The 23,161-nt window shown below is 40.5% G+C and overlaps 1 protein-coding gene across 22 annotated transcripts in view; it reads right to left on the bottom strand.

Annotated features, from left to right (window-relative positions):
- Positions 1-496: 496 nt before the first annotated feature.
- LOC109471151 (dynactin subunit 1-like) overlaps positions 497-23,161 on the bottom strand; it is a 29,741-nt gene continuing 7,076 nt past the window's right edge. For 11 of the 22 annotated variants that reach the window (XM_019770388.1, XM_019770394.1, XM_019770404.1 and 8 more), the window contains 31 exons: positions 22,464-22,673; positions 22,178-22,249; positions 21,645-21,849; positions 21,090-21,168; positions 20,485-20,644; positions 19,551-19,757; positions 18,254-18,343; positions 17,952-18,068; positions 17,566-17,665; positions 17,251-17,336; positions 16,136-16,269; positions 15,265-15,379; positions 14,794-14,847; positions 14,059-14,097; positions 12,591-12,806; positions 12,158-12,220; positions 11,332-11,434; positions 10,603-10,702; positions 10,186-10,279; positions 8,034-8,079; positions 7,240-7,376; positions 6,034-6,176; positions 5,381-5,562; positions 4,850-4,882; positions 4,291-4,373; positions 3,984-4,055; positions 3,357-3,515; positions 3,086-3,143; positions 2,587-2,678; positions 2,016-2,111; positions 497-855 (listed from right to left, as the gene is read on the bottom strand). In XM_019770388.1, the coding sequence (XP_019625947.1) occupies positions 727-855; positions 2,016-2,111; positions 2,587-2,678; positions 3,086-3,143; positions 3,357-3,515; positions 3,984-4,055; positions 4,291-4,373; positions 4,850-4,882; positions 5,381-5,562; positions 6,034-6,176; positions 7,240-7,376; positions 8,034-8,079; positions 10,186-10,279; positions 10,603-10,702; positions 11,332-11,434; positions 12,158-12,220; positions 12,591-12,806; positions 14,059-14,097; positions 14,794-14,847; positions 15,265-15,379; positions 16,136-16,269; positions 17,251-17,336; positions 17,566-17,665; positions 17,952-18,068; positions 18,254-18,343; positions 19,551-19,757; positions 20,485-20,644; positions 21,090-21,168; positions 21,645-21,849; positions 22,178-22,249; positions 22,464-22,673 (3,474 nt within the window). In that variant the 3' untranslated portion in view covers positions 497-726. The remainder of the gene's footprint in view (positions 856-2,015; positions 2,112-2,586; positions 2,679-3,085; positions 3,144-3,356; positions 3,516-3,983; positions 4,056-4,290; positions 4,374-4,849; positions 4,883-5,380; positions 5,563-6,033; positions 6,177-7,239; positions 7,377-8,033; positions 8,080-10,185; positions 10,280-10,602; positions 10,703-11,331; positions 11,435-12,157; positions 12,221-12,590; positions 12,807-14,058; positions 14,098-14,793; positions 14,848-15,264; positions 15,380-16,135; positions 16,270-17,250; positions 17,337-17,565; positions 17,666-17,951; positions 18,069-18,253; positions 18,344-19,550; positions 19,758-20,484; positions 20,645-21,089; positions 21,169-21,644; positions 21,850-22,177; positions 22,250-22,463; positions 22,674-23,161) is intronic. The other 11 variants (XM_019770390.1, XM_019770389.1, XM_019770393.1 and 8 more) reach the window with 11 other exon arrangements.

Raw genomic sequence — 23,161 nt, 5'->3', positions numbered from 1 at the left:
GATTACCAAAGCATATCTTTCACCGAGGACGTTCAACAAGAGCGTACTTGCTTTCACCAAACACCCATAAATTATTACTTTTTCCACATAGTTTAAAAGCTATATGTGATGTCTGCATTCAAAACAATAGTTGACATGTCGACAAAAGTATTTGAATTCAATATTAACGTGAAATGCAACTGGACAACTGAAAAAGTAAACCCTTATTCCATGATTTCTGCGTTATGAGTTTGTTTCTGGTTCTTGCATTGATGCAAAGTTCATAGAGAGCATCTTTTCCTGGCCTCATGTCCAAGCCTGCAAATCTTGCTTTAATTACATGTTTTATACATGTGCTATTATTACATAATAAGCAATGTTGGATCAAGGCTGTCTAGCACACACAGGTGGTAAGTCGGGCAAATCAACATCATAGGCTTTATTTTTTTTACCTCAAAACCATAGTAAGCAGTACTTCACGAATGACTGTTCAACTGATGAACGACAGCAATATTTCCAAATCGAAAGTTCCTTGCTACAAAGAATACTGTAGTTTTAAGCACTGCAATGAATGTTGTCTGGCACTCCATTTACTAGAAGAGCTAGTTTTCATAATGATACAGTACTTCTTAATCTTACATAACAAGAAGGTTATAATTATGAAAAGAATTAATAATAGTGAATTATCCCCAGTGCATCTTGTAGACAGCTTTGATCTGTTTGACACTAGTGTAGATGACTTCAGCCTCAGCTGATGAACTTGGAGTGGATTTCTCGTAGATGTTTGGGTTGGAGGTGGACAGAGAACAGACCCTTCTCTGAGCTGGGCAGGCTGATCTTTCCTACACAGATGGAGTTCTCCTTCTCCTCCAAGGCCTGGGGAGAGAGAAGGGGACAAGATCAGGACTATTAATTAAAGGAGTACTAACCTCCAGAAGGAAGTGCTGTTTTCCGATACATCATGCTGCAATGAATGCATAACTAGCCGACTTTTTACATAATTTCGCTTGTACGACTTGCGCGGCGCATGTTTGTAAAGTGATATTAATATCATTTTTCCCCATGCTGAACCACAATCGATACATCCGGGAACTCTGGCTTACGCGATACTCATACACTTCAGGTCAACATTAACATTTTTGGACGAAAATGATAGGAGACAGACACACTAACAAGCTGATTATTGAGAAATTACTTGCTTTACTTTGCTTGACCTGTGGCTTGGATATTACAATATCAGGATGTCGAATACAGTGGGAGCTAGTTTCATCCTGCGTGTTTTGATTTTCTCAACTTATTTGCATGTAAGTATTACTTGAACAGATAATTAGATTACGCCACTTATGGAAAGGATAACTAGATTACGCCGCTTTTTTCATCGTCAATATTTGCGGCATAAATGAGGGGCGATAAGGACACCAAGAAGGACAATGGTTGGTAAGATACCAAAGAACACAAAACGGTACGAATTTTTCTTATCGCCCCCGAAATGAGGTCTGTAACGTAACTTTTTGTTTAAAACATAGACACCAATGGGGTAGCGTGGTGTATTCTGGGATAGTTTTGAGGGTATTTGGAGAGTTTGTCCTGGATTCGATGCGTTTTAAGACTTGCGCGCAAAATGGGTATTTAATTGTATACTGTAAAATAATATGCATTTTTCACTTCCAAAAATAAATGCCTGTCGAAATATAGCACCTCCTTCTGGAGGTTAGTACTCCTTTAATACCCAATAGTATATAGGACAATGACATTTAAAAAGTCAGTCATGGGACATGTTCTGGTGGTGTGTTATGCCGAAGGGCGGTTATACTGGCTAAACAGATACAGATGTTGCATGTATAAGTGTTTGTATCTAAGTGGGTACTCACCATTGTATAAGACATTAGTTTTAAATGATGGGACACATGAGGAAATTTCATGAATGCAGGATACCAGTAGTACAAAGGTAGCCTTTCTACAAAAAAATTACTACTTTTCATGGCCATATTAGATATTCTGTTATTAACTGGAGGTTTTATTTCCAGGGCCCATACCTTGGCAAGTTCTGGAGACGAAAAAGCAGCAAAGTCTCCCTTGACCTGCCCTCCCTTGTGCTGGGCTGCTACCAAAGCCTGCACTTCATTGTGGAGCTGAAACAGGGCAGTAGATAACGTTGCTACAAGCACAACTCTCACAACAAATGCATTTTATACCCTGGCATCTTGAAAGCTCATCTATTGCACGTTGAAACAGTGTACGATAGTTTCTGACATCTTTTTCTTCTAAATGCACAGACAGAAGACTCCCATTACCAGTGCCGCAAAGTTGTCTCATTTTAATCAGAAGTATAACAATACAACATTAAATCAATCAAAGTACATGTAACCTAATATACGGGCCAACAGTCAAGTACACACTTAGTCAACAGCACACTTATCTTCAATGTGTCACTAAGCATCTATCTGGGATATGAATAAAGTCAGGTGATTCTGTCAATGTAAGGATTTGACTTGCTCAGCAATGTTATATAAAATTTGGCTGGTAAGTACTAGTATGTTGTGTCACTGATCTGTTATCAAGAAGTTAGTCATTTCCAGAGCCCAGACTGTGTGAAGGTGATCAGACCTGGTCAGCAGCCTTCTGCATGGCCTGGATCCGGGCTGTGCTCTGGGCCAGCTGGTGGGCAGGGGTGGCCTTCTCCAGCACAGGAACAGTGCCTGAAATATATATATATTGTTGAAATATAACAACAACATGTCATTGTCTGTGTCTGTACCAATTCATGTTGTTGATACATGGGGAGGAGTGGTTGTCTGTAACTTGCTAACAGTACCTAAATTACGGCAACACCATGTCATCATAGAATGTTGTGTATTCTTCAGATTAGAGTGATGTTGTAGGCTTAATAACAAAAGAACAAGGATACAGCGATGCAATGGAGATATCACATTTCATGATGTTATTGGCACATAAGCATGTTTTAGTGCAGATACCTGTTAGAAATATCTACTTACCAGTAGTTAATCAAGACATCATTGCAATTGCCAGTGTCTTAAATCCTAGGTCAACTGTATCACCATCAGGCAAGTAAAAAAAAAATTGGATCTCTCATCTTTGTACATACCTGGCTTTCTTTGAGAGATATCCACAACCTTAGGGCAGGCACTCATGTGGAACAGATCCTGAGAAGACAGGGGGAGTTAGGAAATTAAATATTGCCTTCACATTCTTGTAGACACATTCTTGTTTACTATGACTGGAAGGCCAACATAAGTACTAAACCTTGTGGGCTCTGATGTATCTACATATGACCTGGATACATGAAAGATTTTACCATATCAGTTTAAATCCTTCCTGTTATAACAATTGAAAGCTTTTCTATCAAGCCGACTCACTGTGAGGAGCTTGTCAGTCTTCCTGGTGAGTTCGCTGAGTTTGTTCCTGGAGGGTGCTGCGTCCCCTCCCCCTCCCTCCACTTGGACCAGTCCTGTTCTACTGATCAGACCTGTCGGCTTCTTAGGCACCTTCAGCGGGGGCAGGCTGGCCAGCTGGGCCTGGGGGGAAACAGGTACAGCTTAGATATCGGAGTCAAACACTGAGTTCTGGAAGGACAAAACCTAATTCTATAACAGTATAATTAAGAGGCTGGCATGATCATTTCCAAAAGCAAGGAAGAACAATCTTTGATGAGTTTTATTTACCACTGGAAAGGCATGACTTTAACTGACAGTGTCACACATTTTGAGGCAAGTACTCTTGAGTTCTGTTAGTAGTACAGTAATATCTTCAGGTAACAGAGCTGTGAATTTCTAGTGAGCTATGATGACTTCATCAACACATGTTATTGTGAACTCAGACTGACAATTACAGAACACCTGGAAAAAGATCAGTACATTAGTGGGTATACAAAGTTGTAACGTTGTAAAGACCCAGGGTTATTGTCGTCATAGAAGATTATGTAATACCAGTTCAATCATGAATGATATAAAACTGCAATATCAAGGACTCCGACAGTAACTTACGTTCATCTTCTGTGCCTGTAGTCTGAAGTTCTCCTGCTTGACATGGTGAAGAGCCACCTTCAAGGCATCAATCTGTCACAAACAGGGACACACACGTCATTGTAAGGAAGGATACCCGTGGAGTCATACTTCATAGCTCATGGTATCATTATTCTCTGACTTCATGCAACTTAGCCACACTAGATGCTGCACATGGCCACAACACAAGACTTGATGAGTGCGAGCAAAAATGCCTACTAGTACCACATGTACCTTGTGGTTATTTACAAGAATGATGAATGGATGGTTAGTAGAATGAGCTACTGACCTGTTGCAGGAGCAGCGGAGAGTCTCGGACCAGAGTCTGGCCAGTTGTCATGGGAACCACGGGGGATGTCGGACTGCCCATACCTGTAATGTACATACAGCACAGTTAGACTGGGAACCAGTAGACATGTGTGGGGAGGGGGGAGGTACTGTCAACTGCACAGGATACAGACATGTGTTACCAACTTACATATGTTGGGGATTTCATGTTCGACTTGTAACAAAAAGAATTGTAATTAATAATTATTTTTAATATATTATTATTAATATGTTTGAATGGAAAATATCACAACACATCACAGCTACACTGGACACCACAGGGAAAGTTACAGCAAACCTGGGAATAACACTGATTTATGCTCATAGACATGACCGTGATATTAAACCACAATCTACAATACTGTTCATGACAAGAAAATGAGGACATATTAGTGTGACTGGTGAAATGGGCAGGCTTAAGCAAAACAACAAAATGATACTATAGAACATGAACGTGACAATGAAAAAACAAGGAAAGACAAAGAAGGTAGTTGTGAGTTGTGTGTAAGATGTCATCTCACCTTCACCCCACGACACATCTCCAGGCACTACATCTGTGGTGTGAGAGAGACAGGAGAGGAAAACAGCAGACGTGAGGGAAAGTACAGTAACTATCCTATCCAGGCACCAGGGTGTCACATCAAGAGGGATGGTTCACTAACTATTTGTAAAAGGATGGAAAAGCTTCCCTAAGGAATGTCCCCATCTTTGTACTTAAACCTTAGTCATCACAAGCAGTTCTTGTAGTGAGGAAATATGTGTTTGATGATTACGACAGAAAAGTTATCTATGAACTGAAAGCATCAATGAATGTCTCAAAATTCCTTCAACACAGTAGCATAATAGCATACAGAGTGCAGTGTGTGGCATACATGGTTTATATTTAAGATGCAAGGAAAGCCAACAGAAAGGTACACATTCCACAAAAACAAAAGCAGACAAAGACAGAAAATTTTATTCAAAGAAAATATTTCTAATGGATCTGACTACTTTTTATCAAGTTATAAAATTAGGACTTTGTAAATGTTACAGGTACACAGAAACACTCTTACCACTACCACTTGCAGCCCCTGCCACCACAGCTGCAATACCGGAGGGGGCCGCCTGGTGGCGTGTCAGACCCTCCAGGAGAGAGCGTTTAGACATCTGGTTCATTCTCAGTTTCAGTTCGGCCTTCTCTGCCTCCAGCGAGTCAATGTCAGCCTGGAGGGCGTCCATGGTTCTCTCAAACTCCCTGGAGATTTGCATACAACACATGAGGAGGGAAACAACAGAGCAACATCTACATTGCAGTACCAGTTGTCAGTTGTTTTCTCATTTCATGTACAACAATGTAGTAATGTTAACAAAACTGTCTGAAATTCAGAATAAATGACCAAATTTGTTCTGAATACATGTACAAGTCAAGTAATTTGTACAGTAACTTATCAGTTTAATGTTCAACAATTGAGAAAAGTTTTCTTGTGGAAGCAGAGTTACATGTAGCATATTAACCTTCAGCATACTCTATGCTTCCAAATTGGTTCTGATTTACAGTCAAATCAACAAAATTAATGCATAACCAAGGAGGTTTTAACTTGTGCTTATCAACTTTGATCTAGAGAATCACTGTCAGTTTAGAGTTATATATAATAAAGGCACACTGTCAATAGAAAAGTTTAATTTCTAGTATACAAAAAAACCCAAAGCCTGAATTTCCACTCACTCTTCCTTCTTGCGGAGGGCCTCGTTGGTTTCTTCCAGCTGGACCTTCAGGTATTCTGTCTTACTGTCACTCTCCTTATTCGCATTGTCCAGCTTCTTCTCCAACAGCCCGATACGGACGTTGGTTTCACTTAACTCCTCACTCTGGTACAAGAAAAACAGAAGAAAGAAACAGTTTATCATTGTGGCATGGATATGACACTGTGTGATTGTTATATGTACATGTATTAGTATTACATGGGAAGGTAGAACATGATGAAATGTAGGGTAGGGTAATGTTATGTGCTGAGGTTTGATTAACGTCACTGCACACTTGCCCAAATCCCTCAGGCATTCAGCTACCTTTCTGTCACTGTTTCAACTTGCTGTCAAACACAATTATTACAATACAGTTTTCATGTTGTAAGTGAGTGCCATAAAGCATTTTAACAGCATCAGGGGGAGGTGGCAACAATGACGTTTTTCAAACCTCTTCAAAATAGCACAGCATTTCCTGCACTGAAAATTGATTTCATATGACAATCACAATCATGTAAGCCACATCAAGGTTATAGGGAGAATAGCCTCGTTGACCATCCTTTGCAATTAGTTATATTAACAATCAATCAAATTTCAGTGCAGTGATGCTTCAGCAGTTAACACTGATATATCTCCAGTGGGAGTGGAGACGTGACACGAGTAGGGTTGTGGATACCATCCGGGAGAAAGTGGAGCGAGATGGCAGGCACTGCAGCCGTGTGCGTAAGACAGCCACTTCGTCACACTGGGCAGGCACAAGGTTAGGGAGACAATGAACAGCAACATTAGTCTAAGAGAGATGTGCTAACTAAAGCATTTACTTTGCAAAGTGCATATTCTATTAGCTAAGAAGAGAAGCCAAGTTGTCCAAAATGATAGAAAACATTATTTTAAGATTTACAGAAGACACTGCAGTACAACTTAGAACTGTGTATTCCCTTGGATTAATGAATCAATAAATGAAGCTCATATACTGTATAAGCTGATCTTTCACTTTTCATATTTTATACTCTACTTCCCAAACAATATTCTTCATTTTGAACAACTTGAGAACACTAAACAGAGACTAGTAGTTAGAAATGCCAGCAGTCTGTAGGTTAGCGCCAGAGGATCTGACATGTTACACACTACACTACAGAGTCACCTACAGGCCTTCCCAGCAGGCCCACACAGATGGGAATAACCAAACCTTGATTTTCAGGGACTTCTTGAGTTCCCGTATGACAGTCTCCCTGTCCTCCAGCTTCAGACCCATCCCCTCCGAGTCCAGGATCTCTCCCTTTACCTTCGTCGCTCGGATCGCCACCGGTGGTTGGGGCTTTGGACGTACAAAAAGAAGAATGACATTAGCAGTAGGGATGTATGTAGTAGAGAGGGCAAGTTGTGCCCTACTACAAGTGGGGCAACAAGTCACTCACTGCTGCGAGCATTGAGGATTACTCCATCCTTAAGAATATCAACATCGGCCGGGAGACAGGAGTAGATTTTAGAAGTTTGTAAAAGTTGAAGCTTAGAACAACATGTGTAGAAAGTGTAAGAAATATGGAATCACTGGTCAAGGTAAAATAATGTTGTGGTAGATGGGTGTCAAAAAAGGAAACATACCAAAACGAACTGAAAAGGTTTTTCTGTACCAGGTAACTGTTATAGAAAAGCAGAACTTGAGGTATGGGGGGATGATGGTAGATATCATGAATGAAGTCATTAAGGAAAGAGGTAATGAATGTAGGATTTAGCGTGATCTAACAGGAAAATGAGCTCTGAAAAATTGAGATACATGTTGTATCATTACCCCCTGTACGGATTTACTACTGATAGTGTCTTGGGGAGAAAAGAAAGTAAAGACTGTTAAGAAACGCTGCTGAAGAAGTAGTAGTAAGGGAGCGGGTCAGCCATGTTGAACATGTGGCATGCAGCGGTGCATGTGCAGAGAAGGTGCATGCACACGTACACTTAAAGAAGTCGATAGAGAGGAGTACTTATCAGTGGCTGACGGTCGGAGGAAGTGGACAGCGTATGGACGAGTATCCTAGCAGCCGAGAACACACAGGATAGTGAGGGTTAGCCAGGTCCGTGCCATTGTAGACACACAAACACACTAGAGATTATATGTGGTCATGGGGAGGGGGGTATTCTACAAGTGAGCAGTGGTATTTTCTGGAGAATGGGTGCTGTACAAGAGGACAGAACAGCCTGTCAGGTTGTTTCCATGGTAACACATTGTTTAAAAACCATGGTTACCATGTGGAGATGGCTGGTGAGTGAAATGAGTTGACACATTGTACATTTCAGTAGCAATTTGCAGACGACCTATGGTCTCACAAAAAGGCCATATTTGAGTGACAAGTTGATTGCTTCTTCTGTCCCTTGTTCTTTCTTAATTGTACCATGATGATTCAAAATGTGTTCCTTGACCACATAAAAGTTAGAATTTAGGTGACTGGTTGTACCTATGTTTGCTGGGGTACACACTACCTATGCCCAACCATATATCAAGTGTTATTAGAGAGTGAAATTCAATGTTTTGTGTTGACTAAGATAGGGGCACCAGACTTCAACCTTGAATGTGTAATAATCAATTGGGAGCACTAATAGAAGAAAATGTTGACACAATCAATCATGGGTTACAATGCTGTTAACAGTTAGACCCACTTGTTTGTAATCTAGCTCCATTTTCTTCCTGAAAACTACAATGAAACTTGTCAAATGATTAAACTAGAAATGAAAACAGATTTTGGATTATACACTAATACACTGTATTGCAGTAGTATGTTATGAAATATGATGATAGGACAGAATTGAGAAATAGTGTATGTAACAATTACATGTATGTAACACACATCACAAGAACACATGGTGGACATAGGAACTATGTACAAATGTACCAATCTATGTGTGATTTCATAGTCACATCCTGTGTGTTCATCTGTTTCTGAGTTGTTATTATACATGTATGGAGAGCACAGCAATCAATGATGCTGCCATGCAATGTAAGTCTCTGCAACTATACTAAACTATAATTATCATCACTAATAGAAAACGTAACAACTACACAAAAGTTATTACATTTTACTAAGTGAAATGTGAGTGAGTGATTTGACTCTTTCCAAAATATTTGACTGTAAGGTCCCAAAAGTGTCATGAAATGTGACTGAATATGTCTGGAGCAGAAAAGTGTCATGATTATCACCATAAAAGACCATAAACTTGCCATGCAAAGTCAATGAAGGAATAAGATTTGAGGAAAATAAAGTATTCAAGGAGTTTCCAAAAACTGTCAAATGATGTTCAGACATCAGTGTCTATAATTTTACAATTACACCACATACAATATATTGCACAACTAGGACAGTAACTGTTATTTCAAAGGCAAGCTTAATGCCAATCATACAAATGATCAAATGACATAATAAGTGTGTTTATTTCTGAAAACATTAATTAATATTGATGAGAAATGCTGTATATAACAGCCTGTTCTCCGCTCGAAGCACAGTGCTGTCTTTCTTCATGCAATCAGCAAAACACTGCTAGCATCCAAGTATTAAACACTGATTGAGTGTGCTTTGACGATCAAAAAAAAATTGTAACAGGAGAATTTAGACATATATTTTGAACCATTGAGCCAATCAACTAGTAACTTACAGGCTTAGTCAAATACAAGATAAGGAAAGAAGAGAAGAAATTCAAGGCAATTTGAAACAAAATCAAGAAAAAGAACCAACTCAATACAACTTGTAAAGATTCCATGGACAGAGTAAATAGATAGAACTGAGAAGAACCAGACTGGTTGTCATCAACGCTTACCCTAGCAGCGGACTACATGAACAGTCAACAGCATAAAGTCACATCAGAATGTGAATATCATATGTATGAACTAGCTGATGTATATCATATATCAGCTGCTTTCATCCAACCATCACCCTGAACATACTGTAGGAACTGCCATGTTTTATCCAGTGCCAAAAGTGTTCATACCAGCCTTTCTATGGCCTTCATTAGTGATCACATTCCCACTTGTAGCATGAAGAATGGTAACTTATCATAAGTCACCTTTCTTTTCTAGCTGTATTTCTTCATATTAAACTCAAGAGTATGCCAAAGACCCAGATGGCTTCAACAGAAGGTAGTGGCTTACCTTAGGTTCAGGTGGCCCCTGGAAATCGTATTCTCCTTCCATCATGGCAGTTGACAGTTTATTCATTGCTATGATGAGCAGGGAGAATGACATCCTGTAGACGGAATGAGAAATGCACCTTTCTGATAAATGACTTCCATACAATTCCTACAATTCTAACTGTTGTTACTTTTGAGTATTGCATACATTGTACTTTTTGGAGGACTGAATCTTTGACATCTTGTTATCTTTGGAATGCAAAAATGATGTACCTTCACTTTTTCATGCTCCAATGAAGAGTCATAGTTAACAAAATAGTTATCAATGGATCCTACCAATGGGATTCCAATTGCTATGATCACAATTTGATCTATTGATTGGTCAAATCTGGTTGGTTAATACAAATGAAAAATAACATTCACAGTAATAGATACTGACCTCATGGCTTCAAACGGGCCCGTGTCGTCCTTGCCGTACACCTGATCCGACACCTTGAAGGCCAGCTCCTCCAGCTTCTTGGCCTGGATACCCTCGTTGTCTGCAGAACAAGCAAGTCAACAATTAGGCATACATTGTGATCAGGTACTAGTACATGTAGTTGTAAACTTTGTAGCGTGACAGCTGAGACAGCTAAATTTCCAGGGACACATTCTGCATATGCCTGAGGATGAACCTGTTAGACTGTCCTCTACCAGCCCTTTTACAGCAGACGCAGATGAGGACAACAGCCTACCTCCTACTTTCAGCACATTCAACAACTTTTGGGAGACGACTACAACCTTCAGCAAAGCAAAACAAACAAGTCAACAAGGCGTACATTGTAATCAGCTATATGTATTTGTAAACACTAGCAAATAAAACTTCATTTCAACAATTAATTGGCATAAACCAAGGATATTTTAAGCTCATATTGGTGTAACTGATTTTATCTGGTTCTTCTTTTCATGTATTCAGCTGGAGTGATAGCCATTCAATTGGTATGAAATACATTTACTATCCAGGGTTTAAAATACTGGGTGCATATATGCACCTTAGTGCAGGTAAAATTGGAGCTGTGCAGGTATGCAGATGCAGATTTTTTTTGAAAATCAGAAAAAAATGAAGTGGGCAAATCCCAGAACCAACTACTAATAATTAAACTGGTGTGAATGCATAAATGATACGCACCACCAAGTAAAGCAGCCTGGGACATGGCACCTGCTGTGATGTCCTGCAGACACCTGACCAGCCGGTCCAGGTGTTTGGCACAGTCGGCCAGGGAGTCCTGCACCTGCAGGTGCACAACAAACACACTCACTCCCCTTCAGCCAACATGGAACCTTCCAACATCTCTGTGGCTACAGCTAGTTTTGCTTAATTTGCTGGTTGATTTTGCATTGATTACTTTAAGCACAACAAACTCACTTACTCCCCTACAACCAACATGGAACCTTCCAACATCCATGTGGCAAAGTTAGTTTTGCTTTGTGCTAGTTGACACTGCATCAATCACTTTAAGCTTATTGTAAGGAGTTACAAAAGATAACAATATCAACCAGGCTTCCTAGTCTAGTAGTTGTGACTTACAATGTACTAGTTACTTGGCAATGGTCTCATTTAATACTTGTATATCATCAAAAATTCATTAATACATTCTCTGATATTAACCTTTTACAATGCAGCATACTGTATTGATCATGATTATGATGTGATCACTGAAATTTAGCAATGATTGTGTATACTGGTATTAACTACTCATTATCTGTACAGTGTGTATCTCAATGAAGAGGATACATAATGTTTAACCTTCCCTCTGCTGACTTATGTTGAGCACTGATCATAACACTGGAAGTACTCAACAGCAAGGAGAAGGGTAAAGATCAAGTAATACTCTGCAATCAGAACTTCTTGTAAGGTACAAGTTGAGGGAAATGAAGGCATGAGAGAAGATAAGAAAGAGAAGATGAAGATGATGTCATGACACGACACCAGAAGAATCAGAGACAGAGCTTACATGTACCTCTTGTCCAAAGGACAGGGTCCTGGAGCTCTCCTCACCAGGCATGTGTCTCTTGATCTGGAGCAACAACAAGAAGACAAGAACATGTTACAGTAACGCCCTCTAGCCTTTTCACCTGACACTACATCTCATGGAAAAAAGCTGCGATCATGTCATAATTCATACAAGTGGTTCAGTCTGTACTACATTTCATACAAGTAAATAAAAAATACCTTATGATTAAGCTTCTTTATGTCGGACAACTATCATTTTTACACCTTTAAAAACTGTACTGTGGAAACCAACTTATTTTCAGATGCAATTTGCAAGACAAACACTGTACAAGTACTGTGTAATTTGCATATTTTTATCTAACAGCATTTCTCTTTACCTTAGCTACAAGCCAAAGATCATGAATGAGAAACATAGCAAACACACACACACGCACCTTCTTGGCAAACTGTCTACAGTCCCCGTTGGACGTCTCCAGGTCCTTGAGCAGGATGGCGAAGTCGCTGGTCTCCTGTCCGGGGTGCAGCAGCACCTTGAGCCGGTTCAGGTCGGTCTGCACGCTGTCCTGCGCTGCCGACGTGATGCGCAGGTGGTCCCCGAGCAGGGTGGTACAGTCCACCACCTCGTTCATCAGGTGCACGCTGTACAGGTGCTGTAAATAGGGAGGGAGAGGGGAGGGCGGAGGTTAACCGGGTGATGCCATTTGTGGTTTGGGGGGTAATAGCTTCAAAATGTTTGTGACCCGTGCACAATGATGTACAACTAGTAACTGTAAAAGTAACTGAAAAGACTAAGGAAAACAAAAGACAAGTTTTCAGTTTACAAGACATGAACTACTGACACAGTAGAGGAGTAATAGTTATGATCTCTTTGCTTAGCATTCATAGCATCTTTTTTTCAAACAGATCAATTTGGACTCTTCAAAGACATACAATGTACAACAACATAACAGAGAAGGTAGTATGGCAGTGATCTAATGTTCTAAAGTGAGTTAGATCATCACTGAAGTTTTTTTATAATCTTCTGTCTTACCAATAGGTTCCTCTGATCATTATGTATCATGTTTCAACTAGTCTACCTATATTTTAATCTTTTGATTGGAAATCAAATATAACCTAAAACATACATCTGGCTACAAAATCTGGTAACTAACTATTATTGACTTCAAGTTGATAACATTATTTCTTATGGCAGGAAGTACAATCATCATACCTAAACAGTACTTTAAAAATAAAACGGCAACATTCTCATGTCTTACAAACCAGTGCATTCCAACAGAAGCCTGGCAGGTAAACACAAGGCAGTGTGATTAGGACCATGCTGTGTGCAATGCCCAGGAGATATGGCAAATCTGGTGCATGGTGAGAAGACAGATGGGGACAGTAGTAGGATGAGAGCTGTATCATCTCCAGAATTTTTTATGGGTAGATTCACACTTGGTAGTCATAAGTACAGTCAGAATTGTACAATACATTGATCTTCATGCCAAATGTTAAATCACTCTGATTGTTTGTTTTATGCAATTTTCCTTGCTATAAACATCCAAAGTTATCCTGAAAATAAGCAATATTCCCTTTGTAGTGCAGAATCTATTTGCGATGAATACTGGTAGTAAATGATGGAAAGTACAACATAGTAAGTCATGGCAAGCTCAGGTTTCTTCACTTGGCTTTCCTGCAAGTTTTTTTTCTAACTGTACCAAAACATGTCTGCTTGGTTCGTCTTCAATACCTTGAAACCTCAAAAACACTTCATACCAAAATTGCTGGGAAAACTTAACAGGGGATCCTTCTTCATGCTATCACAGGCATACCAAGGTGCACATGGGGCATGTACCATTTTCTGTGGGGAAGGGGGGCGTGAAAAATAATTAGCTTATGAGGTGTTGTTGCAAGAGATGATACCTTGGGCCTTTTCTGAGATTCCAGATAGTCTCTGGCAGCCTGTAGAGAACGTGGCAAGATGTGAAATCCCCCACTTCACCGGGAAAAAATTACTACTACTAGCGCAAGAGGCTAAAGTGACTGAGTGTGCCTTTCCTCTTTCTTGCTGAAGAATGCGTGGTGTTGCGTGGTGACAGAAACGTGATCAAAATCCCCAACTGAAAGCCTTGGATCCCTGATATACTACTTACATATATGGTTAACAATTGCTGCAGTCCAGTAACAAAGGAAGGTAAAAAGTGTTAGTTTAAACTAAGGCTTGTATAATGTCAGGTATGTCTAAAGCTATTCAGCTATCTCTAGGCTAGTGTATTATACCATTGATTTCAAACTTAACTTTAAGTACTCTAAATGCTCTTGAACTTTTTTGGGGAGGTGGGAGGGGACACATTGACAGTGGCAGCAAGACAATTACTAGACTAAGTACAAAGTAGGTGAAAAACAACACTTTGCAACACATGCAAACAATTTTGAAAGAGGAAAGGTGCAATCTGTAATAGTTTAGAAGAAAGCAACAAAGACATGATGGTGCAATGAAAAAGACAACACCAAACACAAAAAGAAGACAGGAACAAACAATACTATTCTGCAGAACTGGTGAATGATATTGACAGATGAACACAGAAAAGATTACAAGTACACAGACCCACAACTACATAACTGTGTTAAGACTTGGCTAAATGAGTCAATACATACCTGGTAGAAAGCAATAGCCTTGTTCAATGCTTCCATGGACACTGTTTCATCCAGCTGGAAGAAAATGATCTCTTGTCAGTTCTCAAGTCTTAAAACTGTACTTATTATCAATAATAAGTTTATATGGATTTGTTAGAACTTCAATCATGTGACCTGTCTTGGGCCCTTGTCGTCTTGCCAGACGATATACAGCTTCAGTCGCTCTCTGCGGGTCTGTAACCTGTATTATCTTAATAATATAGTATATTTTGTCTGACCTCTTCCCTCATGAGTCATGACCCCAATGAAAAGTAGACAACAGGATATTATTTCATAAATAAACACACACACACACACACACACACAAATTCATAATTATTGACAGTTTCATTGCCATAATGTTTATCAATCACCATATATACTTATGAAATGAAACTTGTAGGATGTAGGACCCTTTGAAGCCCATGAGCTGACTTGGTGTGCAGACAGTACCTGATCTTTCTTCAGCAGGTCGATGAGGTGATCCAGTGCCCTCTCGTGCTGGGCCATCTCTGGGTACAGGGTCCCCACCTTCATGTACAGCTCCACAGAACAAGAGTTCAGGGCTCTACAACACAACAACAACAATGGTGGTGAGACATACAGAATACAACACGGTGTATTCCGTATCACCCGAGGTACCAGCCCGACCGTGCGTCGGATCGCCCGACGGCCGAAGGCCGGAGGGAGATCCGATCCGCAGGAGGGCTGGGACCGAGGGTGATGCGGAATACACCGTGTTGTATTTTATTTATGTCATACCCACCCACGAAAACACGCCTTTCAATGCGAAATGAGCAAAAATTTGGTGTCCCTAATCCCAAAAAACGCAACAACGTCAATTCCAACGTCCGAATTTTGCAGTCGAATTTTCAAAAGCGTTGCACGCGGTTAGGGCGAAACGCGTTCGAATCTTTCTATGGAACATTTGGAAGGGCCGGGCCGTACGCGTTAAGAAACCCCGGGCCGTACCGCTAGTTATCACACGGGCCGGAACACCCATATTGAACGTAATCGCGGCCCAGGTAGGACATAAATGCCAATATCAAAGCCAACTTTAACACTTTCAATGCATATAGATGCATACATGTTGATAGCAATTGACAAGAAAATTAGAAATATTAAGACAGCAAAATTTGTCTCTTTCTTGTGAAAAGATTGTGAGATTTGTCTACTCCAACTGAAGCAAAGGCTATGGGACTAGATGTACCTTTAAAATTTGTTTTATAGAAGTACTCATTACATGACATGTATTTAACAAGACTGTGCAACATCGATTATCATACAAACTACAGTAAAACAAGAGGTCCTGTGTGTGTCTTACTTGTCATATTTGTGCAGGATGGACTGGAAGATGGCCAGGGAGTAGATGAGATGGTTGGCAAAACCCAGCTGTTCTCCCACGTGGCTGCGCACCACCTGTGCCCGGTCTAAACCGCCCTGCGGGATCTCAAACTGCTGGCCACAAACACAAGGAAGTGAGACTCAAGTTAGCAAGATCTCAGCATGTGTGTGACCACCTGTGTGAGTCCTTGAAACTGGTAAAACATTGTACAGCTGAAAGATTTGCAGCATTTGCCCACACTGCAACTTCCACCAATTCTACCCTTCATTCTACAAGCTTACAATTTAAAAAGAAAAAAAAAACAGAGCAAGTCTTGGACATGGCACCACAGAACACACTACGTCTGGATTCCTTATAATAAAGTTTTATTTTATCCACACCACCACCAGGATAACATGGAGAAATTGAACCACATTTTGCTCTATTGAACTACAAGTAGCATTTCACCTTCAGTTATCCTTATGCCATACCTACAAATGTATATATGTAAAACATTCTACAAGCAGCCAAAACTGTCTATTCTATTGTGAACACTACTGCACCCCTACAGTATACACATTCACCACTTTATCACCACCCCCTCTACATCCCAAACCATAAGAGACAACCTGACTGTCTCCCTCATCATCATCATCATCCCCTCCCTCAGGCCCGTACAACTGCTCTTCTATTGAGTCTATATGCTGGAAGACAAATACTCCTGTTGCTTCACTTGTGTGCCTTTAAACCATTGCTGATAGAAGGTAACACATTCATGTGCAAACGATTGAGAAATAACTAGCTCATACAAATCTAAGCACAGTTGCCAATTAACATATGATAAATACAAAGCAACTGTAAATCATGACATGTTTGAGGCAGTTTTTGCAGTGTCCGCTTAATGCAAAACCATGACATGACACAAAAATCTGTTTGGTATTTTTATGGTAACTATGGAAATGTTCAACCATCAACTCAAACATAACGTAAACCTTCTTTTCTTTCACACCACAAAATAAAATGACTACCAAATTCGAAATACCCAAAATGCATATTCAGTGTTGTCTTAAGGAAACTCAATGTAACCATTCACTGTGTAGAAGACAGTGACTGACCTTATCCCTGACTTGGTCTGCCAGTAGTTGAGCCTTACACACCATCCTGGGGATGAGCAGCAGTACCTGGATACAGTCATGGTCACCTGGGGGAGGGGGGGGGTAGTGGCAGTAACACTTTTGAATAACTTCTTCTTAGTGGCAAGTACAACATTTGCTTGGCTAGAGATCACCGCAGACTATATATACATGTACCTTTGAAATACCAACCCACAATAGTCCAGGCTTGGTCTTGCTTATATTCCAATGGCTTTCATACACATACATAAACAGACATCAAACTACACACACGTAAGTGTCTGACGAGCAACTAACCTCCCCTGCGGTGGAAGTTATCCGGCATGAAGGCACACAGCAGGTTGACGTGCTGGTTGGCCTGCTGAACCTCCAGTTTACGCAGCTCCATGTCAATTTGCTGCAGGGATATAGAGCATACAGCTGAGTAAAAAGACTCTTTTTTCACAACCAACTTAGTGTTTTATTCACAGCCGTCATTTCGGTGACCATCTGTCACCTCCCTCAGGGCAATTCTGACAGAGAATACCACTTATTTTCCATCATGAATATAAAATATTTCCTAATGAAGTATATAACCTAGCAGACTGCTGACAAAATCAAAGCTCTTGTAGTAGGAAAAAGGTAACAGATTAGTTCTGTTTTCATCCTGGAGAAATAAACAATACTGCTAAGCGAGCACGAACCTTGGCATGGGCCTTGACTTCTGCAAACTTGGTCTTGAAGTCAAACGTCTCTACTGGAGTGGTCGGCTCCTGTTTCCCCATTTCTGCTGTCTGCTCCGCAAGGTCTTCATTCTTCTCCTGAGGACAAAATAGCATTATATCAGTTATTAAAATTAAAAGTGAATAAAATCTACTTCTTTAACCTTCTCCCTGCTGACTAATGCCAAAACCAACACACAAATGGCTGAAGCCTTGAAAAGAACAAGTTACACTCTCCCCAAAGATATTTTACTTTTCTGAACAAAGTATATAAGTGTACTAACCCTGAGCTGGGTGGTGAGGTCTCTATATTTGGTGATGGTTTGCTGCAGGTCTGCGATCATCTCCTGAGAGGCTTCCAGTTTCCGCTGGAACTGTTGGGACAGACAGGAGGTCAGGAGGTCAGGAAATATTTCCATGCATGGCAATGTAAGACTGTTCTTCACAGAAAACACATACATAAAAATACTCGAATAGTATGATTTAGTATGATTTTTAAACTAGAGTTCCACGATCTCATACCTTCGCCAAATGATGTTAGCCTTTATGAATAAGAAATATACTAATCACCCTGATTATGCAAATAGGATCCTCAATTGCATGAATTATATCAGTCTGTTGATCATATTCTCCATCAAAAGACAGTCTAATCTTAAAGAATGCCATTTTCTCATAAATTATGCAAATGTGGTCCTTATTTGAATAAGTTATGTTTATATATGTTCACCTTTACTTAATTCTCAAACACCCCAAGTATGAAATTCCAGGCAGTTACCACTACGCAATTATAACATTTTCTCATTAATTATGCAAATTAAGTCTTCATTTGCATAATCAATATTTGCCTGTGTTTCTCTCGTTCTTAATAACATATGTTACAAGCTTGAACTTCCTATCATGGAATGCAGCTGATTTATAGAATTTCCTCATTAATTATGCAAATTACATCAATATTCGCATAATTGTAATATCATTATGTCAAGCATCACTTCAGCTACCTACATACCAAAAATCACGATGATCCATCAATCGGTTCTTGAGTTATCCTCTTTTAAACATTTGTCCTTTAAACCCCCCTGCAGTTCTAGAGCAAGCCGCTAGGGGGCCTAAACTCACGTCACTTCTTTCCCAGCACAAGAGCTACCTACCATCCAAATTTCATCACCATAGCATGTCTGGATCTTGAGATATCAAAACCGGAAGTTCAGCTGCAGTACCATAACAAGCCGCTAGGGGGTCCAAAATCTAATCATTTTGAGGTCTCATCAAGACCTACCCATCTACCAAGTATCAAGACAATCCATCAAGGCCTTCTCAAGTTATCGTGTTTACAGACAGACACACACACACACACACACATACACGAACGCCCCTGAAAACATAACCTTCTTGGCGAAGGTAAAAATCACATATTTGTTTTTACAGGGAGGCCTGGCAAACCCCACCTCGAATCAGCCACATGATGATTTAAAGCATCACCCTGGAGGATTCCAAGAAGAATAGTGTGCAATTTATGAAATATTAATGGAGATCTTAAGAAAACAAACAAACAAACAAACAAAAACAACACACAGTTCTTACCTCCCTGACTTTGGAGTTGGCCATGTCGATCTCTTCGCGCATCTCGATCTCGTTGTCGCGGGCGCTCTCCTGCATCTCTTCGTCCATCTCGTGCATGGCCTCCAGGTCACCCACCTGCTCCTCCAGCTCCTGGATACGCTCCTCCTGCTGCAGGTTCCTCTCCGTCAGGTGTTCCACCATCTCCTCAGCACCAAGGGCAGCGTCAACCTGGGGGGGACAAACGGCAGACAAGATTCAACCATTGAGCCTCAACAACACACAAGGATTACACTTTTAGTAGTGTTCCTGTAACTACACCACCTCTTCAGCACCAAGGGCAGTGTCAACCTGGGGGGGGGGGAAGGAGGCAAAAACATTGTGAAGATATACATCATTTATGTTCACAAAAACAGTCAAGGGTTATAATTAGCACCAAAGGCAGCATCAACCTGAGGGGTAAGGGGAGCAAATGGACAAGATTTAACTATTGAATCTCAACAACATACATACACTTGAGGATTACACATTTATAGTTACTGTAACAATACTGACAACACCACCTCTTCAGCACCCAGGGCAGCGTCAACCTGGGGGGAGGGGGACGAATTCTATAATATATCCTCACAAAAACAGTCAAGGGTTATACAGTACTCTTAAAATCATTGTGTCAGAATAACACCATCACTTCAGCACCAAGGGCAGCATTAACCTGAGGGGAGGGGGGCAAAAATACAGTCATTTATCTTGATAATGTCCAGCACCGAGTGCAGTATCCACCTGAGAGGGCAGGGGGCAAAAACATTCCACCATTTATCTTCACAGTAAAGGGTTATTACAATTACTGTGTCAGAATAACACCGTCTCCTCAGCACCAAGGGCAGTGTCAACATGAGGAGGGCAAATGGACAAGATTCCAGGAAGTCACCCTTAAAGAAAATAACTAGGCATAACCTACCTGTTCCTTTAGTTCGTCCACAGTTGCCTCAGCCTCCTCCACTGCCTTACTGAGTTTCTCCTTCTGCTGACTCAGGGTCTTCAGCTGGGAGTTAGACTTGTCAATCTCCTTCTGAAGCTTCTGGTTCTCCTGCTTCTCAGACTGAGACAGGTCACGCATCCTGTACAGTACAGCAGACATTAACATACATGATCTGAGGTCACACATCCTGTACAGGACAGCACACAGACATACCGCTACATCAAGGCTCAAAATACCACTAGCAACAGCATAATGCAATTTATATACATGTATATGGCCTTTTGCAGTCAATATTGACCATGATGGTAGAATCCCAATTGATATCAACCTTACAGCTTCAGCTATGGTTGAACAGTCCTATATGATTATGAGAATGACAGTCTCTGCAACATAGGGCACATTGGTCAGCTGACTCAGGTCTGTTGCAAAGTTGTATATGCTGGTTAGTGCAGATAAAATTGGGGCTGTGCAGGTATTTCTGATGTCTATGTATCTGTCTGATCACAATCAGGAGTTCTGTGCAGCAGCACAGTTACAGTGAACTATTGGACTCCCGGGTTGACCATCTGGAGCGGCACACTTACTTGACCAGAGCGTCGCGGAGTCGGTTGTTCTGTTCCTCCATCTGTTTGACCTGGAAGCTGGTGGCAGCACCCTCTGTACCTGTTGGGGGTACATGAACACAAAATAGGCTTTAAGTAAAAACACCTATTTTGCCAATACATCTGTACTAAAAACACCTGTCAGTCATGGTGAGAAGTCCTCAGAAGAGCCATATAGGTGTTGGTGTTGGTAGTACATGTACAAGAATGAACTGGACAACCCAAAGTTTTTAGTAGCTTCTTATGGTAAAAACCTCAAGACTTACTGGTACTGTTGAGTAACTCGTGCAACACCATATCATGACTAAAGTCTTGGAGGTGACTGATACTGCCTCTAATATGCTATGATGTCTTACCACACATGTTGGATGGAAACTCAGACTTAGTCTCGACGCAAATAGTGTAATCTAAATATCATGAACTTTCAAAAGTCTTTATCAAAAAGATTTCACCACATGACACTCTTAGAAAAGGTATAGGTTATGCACAGTAAGGTGCTGTTGTGTGAATCACAATCCACAAGTATCTTACAAATACCTGAAGTGGCAATTTCATTCTTAAGAAGCTCGAGATCCGTCTGTGCCTCGTCCAGTTTCTCCTTGAGCTGGTCGATCTCCATCTGCTGAGCCTCACACTTCTCCTCAGCCATCTCCTTATCCAGCGTGGCGATCTCGATGGTCTCCGTAACGTCCTTCATCTCCTCTTCAAACTGCTCCTTCGCATCAAGAGCCTCTTTGGCTTCCTAAATGATGGAAGAAACAAAAAAACTTCAATTGATTACTGAACACTGGAGATAAGGCTGGTCCTGTTTCATTTTAGAGTTTAATGTTGTTTCAAAAATAAAAACATTGAGAGATAGCGAAAAATAAGAATATGAAAATTGTCTGAGGCACTGATAAGGTTTTCAAATTGTGAATAACTGAAAGTCTTCATGCCTCTTTATAGGGTCATCCTAACCACCTAAAAGGACAGTGATCAAAGACTTTTCAAGTAACACACAAACCAGTTATGAATATGATAGTTGCTTATGGAGACTCGGTGAACAACTTGAAATTTAAATTCATCCTTACCTTCTTTGCCTCTTTCAGCTGTTTCTCAAGATCATTCTTGGCCTCTTGCATCTTGCTCTTAAACTCTTGAAGCTGCAAATAATAACAGCATTTAGAACAATGTTACCAGACAAAGAATTCACAAGAAAGAGCTATTGATTTATTCTAAAATAATTTTTTAAAGGATTGGTAGAAAATCTATACAGTCAAAAGGAAGTGGTTGCTGTTCACCACAGTTCGGTGGAGATGGAAACTTGCTACCCAATTGCATTGTGCCTGTAGTATAAGTCTAAGAATCACATATCACCTTCTGTATCTCGATCTTACTCTTCTCGAACTCCTTGAGTTTGCCCTTGTCCTCCAGACGTTTGACCTTGATGGTGTCCAGCTTCTCCTCCAGGTCCTTGTTCTTGGCCTTGAGCTCTCCAATCTCCCTGTCTTTCTCGTCCATCTCGGCCTGAGTCGGGCCAGTAGGGCCCACAGGGGTGGACGCTGGGGTGGACAAAGGGGTGGATTCCTGGGGACAACCAGGAATGCAGCAGGAGGGTCAGTTTAAATATTATAAATATTAAAGTTAACACATTTAGCCCTGGTTCTGAGAAAAACTTCCATCTCTTGGCTTTCTCACGTTCCTGTAATAGTCTTAAGATGACATCCGTGGGGTAAAAACTGTGAATTTCAAAAGGTATGATCATCTGAGCAGCAATGCAGAACCAAATACAGATACTCATGAATTATGCAATACAGAAATAATGCATTTGTTTCTTCTTTGAGCTGTTTGACATACGGTGCTGCTAAGTGCCTCAATGTTCAATCAATTCTTCTCAACACCAAGACCTATCACCCATAGATGACATGACAATCCATCCAAATCTTCTTGTGCTAAGCTGATACATTTTTGTAAGCATAATTAGTTTGTTGAATACCATCTACTGGTACACCTTGCATTGGCCCAAGTCACAGATAAAGAAAACAAAGAATACACACACTAATGATTAATATTTG

This window comes from Branchiostoma belcheri, unplaced genomic scaffold (genome assembly GCF_001625305.1).
Source record: "Branchiostoma belcheri isolate BF01 breed outbred unplaced genomic scaffold, Haploidv18h27 scaffold24, whole genome shotgun sequence".
Lineage (NCBI taxonomy): Eukaryota > Metazoa > Chordata > Leptocardii > Amphioxiformes > Branchiostomatidae > Branchiostoma > Branchiostoma belcheri.
This window is presented reverse-complemented; position numbering and strand designations above follow the sequence as displayed.